This window comes from Cynocephalus volans, chromosome 7, assembly GCF_027409185.1.
Source record: "Cynocephalus volans isolate mCynVol1 chromosome 7, mCynVol1.pri, whole genome shotgun sequence".
NCBI classification, from domain to species: Eukaryota; Metazoa; Chordata; class Mammalia; order Dermoptera; family Cynocephalidae; genus Cynocephalus; species Cynocephalus volans.
The window spans coordinates 152112476-152122831 of record NC_084466.1 but is presented as its reverse complement, the minus strand read 5'-3'; the positions used below and the strand labels follow the sequence as shown (position 1 = coordinate 152122831).

The following is a 10356-nucleotide window of genomic DNA, read 5'->3' as shown; positions in this document are numbered from 1 at the left end:
CCCTGTTTCTTCTGAGCTCTTTGGGTCACCTCTCAATGCATTTCTCCCTGGAGACCTCGTGCAAACAGGACTCCAGTCCTAGGGGCCCTGAGGATCCCTTCCCTGGATCCTCACCAGCCCACAGTTCTGGATATGATGTCAAAAACCTAAAGATGTGGATACCTGGAGGAATGGAAGCAATCATCTTTGATTTTAAATCCCAGGCACTAAAAAGTAGGATGCACTTAGCATTCTCGTCTTTCTCCAGCCTTTGTCCTGCACATCCTGCTTCGGGCAGGAACAAAACACACTGAGGTTCTGGAAGCCACAGGGCAGAACTCCCTGCCCTGGATCATTCCTTCTGACATTCCATCCTACCTCTCTGCTTAATTTAAAGGGATCCAGTACTTAGATGAGCCGCCAGACACACTGACCAAACACTTGCTTTGAAAAAGTTTCTTTATTCAGCTTGCCATATCATAAAGAAAGGCTGAGATTTATATTACAGGCCTAGGAAGCTAGTTTATAAAAAGTCAGAAAAGAAATTCAATCTAGAGAAAGCTGTCGCTGCTAGCTTGACTCAGTTGCATGTGGGATTTTACATATGGCACCCACCTGTCCACCTGGACATTTTATCCCAGTGCTTCACCCTCACCTCAACCCACCCCACCATACACCTGTGCCATGGTAAACAGTCCAGGTGCTGCTGGGTGCCATGCTCTGCACCCTCATTTTTTCTGTACTATCTCGGTTGACTGAGCACATGGAGCCCATGTCTGCACGCCATGTCCTGCTTTCACATCCCTGTGCTCGGGGGCTGGCCACTGGCGGGGCGTGTCCTCTTCCCCAGCATGAAGGCCACCACGGCCAGGACCACAGCCAAGAAGACCCCAGCGGAGAGGGCAGCACTGTGATAGCTCCCTTGGGAGCTGGCCGACTCCTCCATGTCTGCCACCGACAGGTCTGAGGAAAGGAGACAACGTTAGTAGAATTGAGACCAGGACAGAGCCCACAGCAGAAGGAGAGGGAGACAGTGAAGGCCGTGCCCCCACTGCCAGGTGAAAGCAATCAGAACTGGTGGGTGGGACAGGATAAAGAAATGGAAGAAGGAAGAGCCAAATGGGAAACTGAGGCCAGACCTCAAAGGGCAGCTGAGAGGTGGGCTAGAGAGATTTCACATTGTCTTGCTAGTGAAGGGGAGTCAGGGAAACTTTTCTGAGCAGCAGCTCCGAGCTGGGCTTTGGGAGAACAAACCTGGCCAGAGGCTGCAGATGGTTGGGAGGGGAGAGAGTTGGGCATTTTAGATCAGTTGGGAAATGGTTACAAGAGTCCCAGGCAAGAAGTACCCAGGACCTGAGCCACTGCTGCGGCTGCAGGGAATCGAACAGAGAGGGGAGAGGTGAGCACTGTCCCCAGGGCCCCCGTGCCGCATCGCCCCTCCCTGAGGTCCTCTCTCCACAGCTCTGACCTAATTGGACGTACCATGCATGAGACTTATTCTAAATTGCATCTCCACCCACTGGGGGGTCAGCTCCCCAAAGGAAGTGACTTTGATCTGTTTCTGTTTATTTATGTGCCTCCTGGTCCATCATAGGCCTTTAATAATGTGCACTGAATGACTGAATACATGAGAAAAGAGCCTAGAATCAGCTGGACATGGGGACAGCACAAACTGGAGCATGAAGAGAAAGCTGTCCAAGATGCTCCCTGGGCAGGGGAGAGGGGGACCTGACCAAGGGGAGGGTTTGTGACAACCACTGCTGCCCCACCCCTAGTTCCATCATCATGGCCACCATATTGCTGACCCGGCCCCAGGCTGGGCCAGAATTCCTAGGAATCTCTCTGCCAACATTTCCTCACCCACACCCACGACAAAACAGCACAGCAGAAGTTAAGCTCCCCATCCTGGATGCGGACAACGAGATGGCTGTGCAGTGACAAACCTGCCAGCGGCCAGAGTAAACCGGTGCCGCCTGCGTCCCCATGCCCGCCCAGACTCTGACTTCAATACACCTGCTGTTACAGCTTTGCTGTTATTGTCATCATGAGGAATAATATTATCATTCATGGTTTTAATATGGGTGACAATAACAACAATAACAAAAACTGCCATTCACCAAGCACCCTATGACTTGTACCAGGCAGGGGCCAAGGCAGTTTAACATTATTTCCTGAAACCCTCTCAACCATCCTAAGAGGTAAGTAAGAACATTTTCATTTACAGCATGGGTTCTGGGAGTCCAGAGCCCAGAGGATATAGGTGTCTGGTCCACCTGAGTCCCAGGTCAGAACTCTCTTGACCACACTCTACACATGGGTCTCCCCAAGACCATGAGCCTTGGGGGAAGGCAGGAACCAGGTCTCATTTAACTCCATATGACCGGGTGAAGCACAGTGTGCCTGGCACATAACAGGTGCTCAATTTGAGGTGGAATATGACAGCAACAGCAACATCACACGTCCCCAAGAGCCATGGCCCTGGGCCCCAGTGGGCAGTGGGATCTGAGGGCAACCACCTACCCAGGCTCCTCTTCTCTGCATGGGAGTTCTGCAGCTGGATCGGCCCCAGGACGACGTCCACCTTTCCCTGGTAGGAGCCCAAGTCCCTCTTGGATCTCACTATGCAGCCTTGGTAGCACCGGGAAGAGTAGTCGTAGGCTCTGCACACCACCATTTTGCACTGCATGTACACGGACGGGAAGCGGTCCAGGAAGTGGAAGGAACTGAACTGGAAGCGGGCGATGCGAGGTGACGGCTGGGAGTAGGACCGGTAGGTCTCATCCCTCACACACCTGGAAGGAGAGAAAAGCACCTGTTAGCTCTCGCCAAGGCACCGGTTCTTGGTGACTCGAGTTGCTCCGGGCATGGAACCCCGTCCTCGCTGCCCACGCCTCCTGCACCTGCCCACCCTCCCTTCCTTCCTTCCTTCCTTCCGAACATGTGGATCAGACAAGGCCCAGAAGCTCTGGCACCTCACCAGCATCCTTAAGCAGCAGATCCCCCCGCCAGGGATTTCCAGATGGACCAGCAGGCTGCATACTGCACAGTGCGTTGGGGCCCAGTCCCCCAATGACCATGTGCTCAGTGGTCCCAGGTACACCAGGGGAGTCGGGGAAGTAGCTCAAGTTTGGAGGCCAGGAGCAGGGCTCGGGGACAGGACAGGAAAGAAAATGACTTCTTCTCTTTCCTGGTCTCAGGGCCGGGCAAGGTGACATTGGGACGCACTCTGGGTACATTTGGTGTCCGCTGACCTCCTCGGCTCTCCCTCTTCCAGGGCCTCTCTCTCCTGACCCTCCTCAGCCTGCCCTGGGCCCTGTGCAGCTGTCCTTCCCACACTGGCCTGTGTACCCACCAGTACCCTCCCCCACCTCAATATCGACCTCCTCCTATTCCCCCAGGTCCCTCACCTCAGCGGGGTTAGAAGGACAGTAACCTGAGAGCCTGCTCAGAGCAATGGCACTGAGCTGTGGAGGAGGTGCAGCTCCCACGACCTCCCAGCAGCTCCCCTAACCCATGTGCATGTACAGTGGTGGCATTTCAAGTGACGTGGGGAGCAAGGAAAACTGGCCCGGGGGGCTTGGGATGGAAACTTTTCCTGGGTGGATGGGCGTGGTTGCCAGCGCAGCCCGGCTCTGCCTGGAAATGTGGCCCGGGGTCTGCTCGCCCTCTGCCTTCCAGAGCTTCCTTCCTCCCTCCACTTTCAACTCAGATTCTCTCAAGTACCAAGCTTTCTGTTTTTTACAGCAGCCCACTCAGAGGCCCAGATGGGAGAGAAAATACCCAGAGGCTTGTTCGGGGTGGGGCGTTTGTAAGGAGGCCGGGGTGACGCAGGAGCTTCCTGGGCGATCACTGCACTGCGCATGAAATCCCACCAGTCAGGGGCTCTGCAGAGGCCAGAGCGGCACAGCCCGGGCTGCACTTCAGAATCACTTGGGGAGATTTTTTTAAATGCAAGATTCAAAGAAATGATCAATTTTGGCAATGATGAATAGGCTAATTACCCGGATTTGATCATCACACACTGTATACATGTATTGAATATAACTCTGTACCCCATAAGTATGTATAATCAATACGTTTCATAAAAAAATAAATTAAAAAAAACTGCAAGATAACTGAGCTCCAGCAGACCAAACAAAGAGAATGTGTGGGCAGGGCCTGGGCAGGGCGTGTTTGAAGCCGCAGGTTGCAAAATGGGCATCCACGTGGATGACCTGGTTGATGGCCACGTGTGCTCCAGGTACAGTCAGGACACACCTACCCCCACATGCACATCCCCCTCCTCCCAGCAAATTGCATTATCATATACCAGCGCAGTTTTAAAAATTCATGGAAAGATTCGAATTGTCTTTTAATTCTATTTTTCCGTGAACTTTTGAAGTACCCTTGTATAATGGCAGAATTTGACCAAAAAGAATACTTTGGCAGGGAAGAACTAAATCACTCACTCATTTGTGTCAATTTCAATCATTTCACATAAATTCAAATACCACCTTGTTGCTATTTGTGGACAGGGAACCTGCTTAAGCTTCTTCCCCCCCATCTTAGCTATAAGGGGACTGCAGTGATCTGAACCAACTGCATAGACTGAACAAGATGAACCTTGACCCCTCTTACTGAACTGACGCATGTTCAGATTGTGCCAAGAAAGAGATGCTGTTTTCAGTATCTCAGAAAGAAAAACTTAATCCCCCGCCTCCGAATCCTAGCAGAAACCCTTACTCTGTTATTACAACCTCTCTTGGGAGACAATGGCTACGATGGGCCGAGGTCTACACTGTAAGCCCACAAGTGCCGTACATAGCCACCAGCGGAGACTGCAGAGTGGGGATTAGAGTTGCACACCTGGCATCTCAGGACCCCCTCCTGAGTGCAGAAGAGTCGAACCCCACCTGACCAGAGCGTCTAGCTGACATGCAGGCGAGCTGGACTATGGTAGAACAGCCCAGCCTGGGCACCATCTGACCCCAGCCCAGGCACCACTGGCATCACCTCCGCACTTCTTGAGCTTGGCTGGAATCATGGACTCCGAGAACTTCCATCCTCTGGCTGGTGGAGGTCACAAGGACCTCCTGCTGCCTTTGGGGCAACATTCTCTGTGGACCTGCTGCTGTGCATGATCTGCACTCAGCACCCTACCTACTGTTTCTCATCCAATCCTCCCACAGCCTGATATTGTGGGCATCGCTTTCCCCAGTTGACAGGTGAGGAACTGGACCAGAGCAGTGTGTCTGCCTCCCAGAGTCATGCAGCTGGCATGTGGCAGAGCTGGCATTTCAACCTTGGTCTACTCCAAAAATCAATGCACCTCCACTACTAACAGGTCTTTTTAACACTAAGGCTGGAGTTTAGTCACCTGAAGTCTAATCCCAGCTCACTGCTAACCTGCTGGGCAACCACTGGTGAGTCACTCAATGCTCCACACACCCATCTCCCTATATGATAATTGGGGGGTGGTCCAGGACAAAGCCTAAAAGCACCTCAAAAGGTAAAAGTCACAGGATGTTACTACATGTAGAAAGGGATCTGGTTAAACTTGAATTACCAGGAACTTCAGTTAACCAAAATCTGCATTCCTCAAGCCTTTTGGTTTGAGCTATTAGGTAAAGGTTTGAGCCCATCCCCTTAAGACAGTCCTTACCCACTCCGGATTAGATCATAAGTCAAAGAGCTAAAGTCATCGGAGTAAGGAGATGCCACACAGGTGTCCACAAACAAGGCCAGAGAGGCATCCGAATGGCGTATTTCTGCCTGAAGGTACAAGTTCTGGTTCAGGTCCACGTAGTACGGGCTGCTGGTCACGGGATGTAAGAATGAAGAGGAGGTGTAAAAGGATATGTTCACGTCAAAATTGTCATACTGGACTTCCTTGACCTCAATGGTGTCATTAGCAATGTACATCGTTTCGACCCAGGTGTTCTGGAACATCTTGCAGCTGATGTGAATGTGGAGGTCCGGCTTCCTTTTGATGATGCCACTTGAAATAGCTGCTTTGAGGAAGTTGGAATAGTTGATGGTGTCATTATCTACCTGGGAGAGGCAGGCAGGAGATCTGTCAGGCAAATGTCACCTGCTAAGGGAATCCCATTGCTCATTTGGGTTAGAACGAGAGGTAGGTGACTCAGCAAGACATCCAAACCCTCTGAGGACCACACAGGGATGGCACACACCTTCCCCCATGGCTTCTATTACCTGGGCTGGAGGCCCAGCTTACCTAGCAAGACTCCCCTCCTTTCACACTTCCCTGTTCCTCTACCACCGGTGGGGGAGGGGGACCCACAACGTGGGCAAGCTGTTGGAGCCTCTGGGAGCTCCTCTGGCAAGGTGGGTGTGTTTGATTATCCCTCATGCTGCCATATAACTAGCTGTTTGGACTCCACGGTTCAGGGTTCAGAACAAAATGTGTTTTGAGAATTGCTGTTGCAGAGAGCACTGGTGATGAGGGGCTTGGTGGGATTAGTTTTAAGTGTTTTCTGTTTTGATTGATTGGTAGCCATTGTACCTTGGTGTCTGAAGCTGTGGGAGCTGGAAGCCACAGAGATCTGGAGTTATAACCGCAGCAGGTCTTGACCTCTAAGGTAGGCACTTTCCCAGAGGCTAATTTGAACAACAGGGTGGGCCACAGCAACAGCAGAACAATTCCTGTTCCACCCTGCGTTTCCACCTCCCTGGACCATGGGGCCATTTCCTACTGTGCTTTCCACTCAACAGTAAATTCTGAAGAAGATGGACTCTTGTGCTATTGGATGTACCTACCATCTCTTGAGAATGACCTTTCCAGGGATGAGAACCTTACACCTGGGGCCTGCGAGCTTCTTAAGGAAAGGATGATGACTAAACATCTCTCTGTCCCCAGGGTTTGGCACAGTGTCACCAATAGCATCACTGGCATCTATGAGTGTCTATGGAATAAATAAATATGCAGGGGCCAGTGGCCCAGCAAAAGTACTGAGATGAGTGGAGGACAGGGCCAGGAGCAGTCTGTCCACTGGCCACAAAGATGCAGGTGAACAAGGCCTGAAAGTTCTGTGGTCGTGATCATCTGATCCCAAGTGAGATGAGCCCAAGCAAGACATGGTCAGGCTGGAGTCTGAGGGGATTCTTCTCATCCCAATCCAAATGCTATGACAGTCCCAAGCATGCTTCTCCCAGCCTGGTATAGTGTGAGTCCCAGCATGCCACAGGTGCTTTTGCAAAAAGGGGTGTGAAAATAACACCATAATGACCTAAACAGAAGTCCTAAAATGTAAGGCAACTTTAATCTTCCAAAAAAAAAAAGAGAAGTTTGCCATGTTAGTCATGTGTACCATCAAAGGCAAAATTCCATTCCCAGCTGGTTGAGACCTTAGACAAGGTCACTTCTAAAGTCAGCACTTGTGCAATTTAAACAGAACTACTCTTCAGAATGGAATATGTTGGAGAGTCTTCTATTTCTTGTCTGTAGTTGCAGAATGCTACTCTGAATATGTCCCTTCCAGACAAAACATGTGAAAAAAGAAAAGCTTAACAAGAAATTTAAATGGTTTTGCCACCTCTTGGACCCTTCCCTCCTCCTTCCTGATCCCTGTTTCTTTTCCCAAACTGACCAGGAGCCTGGGCAGGATCAGCTTGGCCAAGAGAGTGGTGCCAGAGCCTGCACTCTGGGCCCAGTTCTCAGGAAGAAATGGGAATGGGCTCTATGCTCTCTATCTGCTCATAGAAAGCACTTTATATTTTCTGCCTTTAAATTTTCTAAACACTTTTTTTGTTTGTTTTATATTTCAGTACTGGTGATTGTCGTAATAAGTCATATGAATTTTGTCGCCTTCCTATTCTTTCAAAGACAAGCTCAAGTGCTTTCAATCTAGCTCTACAGTAACATGATTCCACATTTGTCTATGGTTTCTATGGTGCAGCTAAGTTCTGAATCCACTCCAAACAATAAACATGGACTGCAGATTCATTTCTTGAACAGGAGCAGGTCTAATTTTAGATTAAAATTCATTATTAGATGTCTGCTCAGTTTGGAAGGAAGTCAACTCAGTATGTGATGGAAAGTCTTACAGATAAGTCAACTGAAAGAGACTTGGACACTTCCTGACTTGGGATCCCTCTTATGGTGGGGAGTCCTCATCTGTTCAGCCACACCAACCAACATTGTCACACACCTGCTAAATAGGACAGCCAGGTGGAGATGAGGGAGCTCCAGCTATGATCACAGTCCTGCCTTTGTGTCTTGGCTCGTGACCATGTAGTCTTTGGCAAGTGGCTTAACTTCTGTAAGCCTCCATTTCCCCATGATTAAATGGGAATAAAGTTGTCCCAAGAATCTGAAAAGTTATGTAGAACTCTTAGTTTAGTGCCTGACATACATATTGGCTGCTAATAATACTCCTGTAAAGTCTTAGGCTCTGTACCAGGGCACTGGGGATTACAAAGATGAATAAAACATTGGCCCTGAGGGCTGGCCCATGGCTCATTTGGGAGAGTGTGGTGCTGATAACACCAAGGCCGCAGGTTCAGATCCCTATATAGGAATGGCTGGTTAGCTCACTTGGGAGAGCGTGGTGCTGATGACACCAAGTCAGGGGTTAAGATCCCCTTACCAGTCATCTTTTTAAAAAAACAAACAAAAAACCCTATTGGCCCTGCACCTGAGGCACTCAGTTTGGCAGGTGATAGGGGTGTTTAAATAAATAAATGGAAGAATAAGAATATAGCATGTGCTGCCCATGATCAGGCAAAGTAGAAGAAACAGGGTTGGTGTGTTGACTGCTCCTAATGGATATGAAGGACCATCAGTGGGATTGCTCAGGTGTCAGAGTCTCCAGGATGCACATTTGGGACAAGGAGTAATGATCACCTTTGGTGGATTGACTCCCACTAAACTCATGACAAACAAGAACCCAACATGATTAATTTGCAGGGCAAAATATAAAAGCCTGGTTGACTGATGTATACTCTGCCCTGCAAGCAAGTCTACCTGACCCACAAAACTCCTCTCAGAAGATGTGGTGTATGTAGGGTCTGATTAAGGAAGTTGGGTGACCACATGGTGATTGCAGGCCCTCAGACAAGCATTTGTGGTTAACAGGCTTATCTGGTTGGCTGTCCTTCCTCTCTCAGTGTTTCTTGTGTGTCAAAGGAGCAGGAATGACTTTCCCAGGGACTGAAAAGCATCCACTTAGCAGCTAGCACAGTGCCTAGCACACAGAAAATACTCAAATGTCTGTGATGAATGAATATGACCCCAACAAACTGATGCCATCTGGCCATGTGTGTGCCACTTACATTATATGTATTTGAGCATTTCACACTGTGTATTTACTGCTGTCCTAAGCCTGTTAAAGTACTGGCACTTTTTCTGTCCCTGACAGACAAAATCTTGAAATAATTATTTAGGTGTCTGATAAAAATTCAGAACTTAGAATGGCTTATTTAAAATAATTTTACATAAAATTAAATGCATCCATGAAAACTGTACCCTTCAATGAGGTTTGACAATGTAGTCATCACTGCAGTAAGATACAGAACATTTCCACTGCCCAAACTTCTCCCTCCTGCCCCTTTGCAGTCAATCCCCTCCAACCTGGCAGCAGGCAGCTATTGGTCAGCTTTCTGTTATTACATATTTATTCTCCATTTCTAAATCTTATACAAATGGAATCATAGTGTACACACTCTGTGTCTGCCTTCTTTCACTCAGCATAATGTTTTTGAGATTCACAGATTCTGATAATGGTCCTACCACTCACTGCCTGGATGAGTGGCCTTGGGCAATCTGCTCGAACCCTCTCAGCTCAGTCTCCCATTTTAAAGTGGGGATGACAATAAGAGATTACTGGATGAGAATTTGGGAATTATGACATGGACTAATCACAGCGTCTACCACTGGTAAGGTGACCAACCACCCCAGTTTGCCCAGGACTGAGGAGTTTCCTAGGATGCATATTTCTGTGCTAAAATCTGCAAAGTTCCAGGCAAACCAGGAGGTTGGTCAACCTAGGTGGTGACATCTGAACAAGTGGTACCTGCAGAGGCCAATTTACTGTGAAGCTAATAAAGCTTAAGCTTTAGGCACCCCCCACCCACCCGGTGCATAGACCTCCTCCAAGGCCTAGATATGTGTTTGCACAATCATATGTTTTTGCAAATTGTATAGAAGTAAAAGATATTGCATTCTTTGGCTTAATGAGGGCCCTGTCTCTCTCACCCACCCCAACACAAAAGCGTATAAGCTTCAGTCCTTATAAAATCTACAGCGCCCATGGGATCACTATTCTTATTGCTGATGGGAGTAACAGCCAGATACCCTCTCTGCTAGATGCAGTGGAGAAACTCTGCCTGCTGAGTTTCCTTTCTCCGCCTTCCTCCTAGTTAGAACTGGCTCCATCTATA

General features: G+C 49.0%; 1 protein-coding gene across 1 annotated transcript in view; it reads right to left on the bottom strand.

Moving 5' to 3' along the window:
* Nucleotides 1-775: 775 nt before the first annotated feature.
* DMBT1 (deleted in malignant brain tumors 1) overlaps nucleotides 776-10356 on the bottom strand; it is a 61444-nt gene continuing 51863 nt past the window's right edge. Inside the window, 5 exon segments of the mRNA XM_063101613.1 lie at nucleotides 776-942; nucleotides 1333-1349; nucleotides 2500-2524; nucleotides 2527-2771; nucleotides 5621-6009. Of these exon segments, the coding sequence (XP_062957683.1) occupies nucleotides 776-942; nucleotides 1333-1349; nucleotides 2500-2524; nucleotides 2527-2771; nucleotides 5621-6009 (843 nt within the window).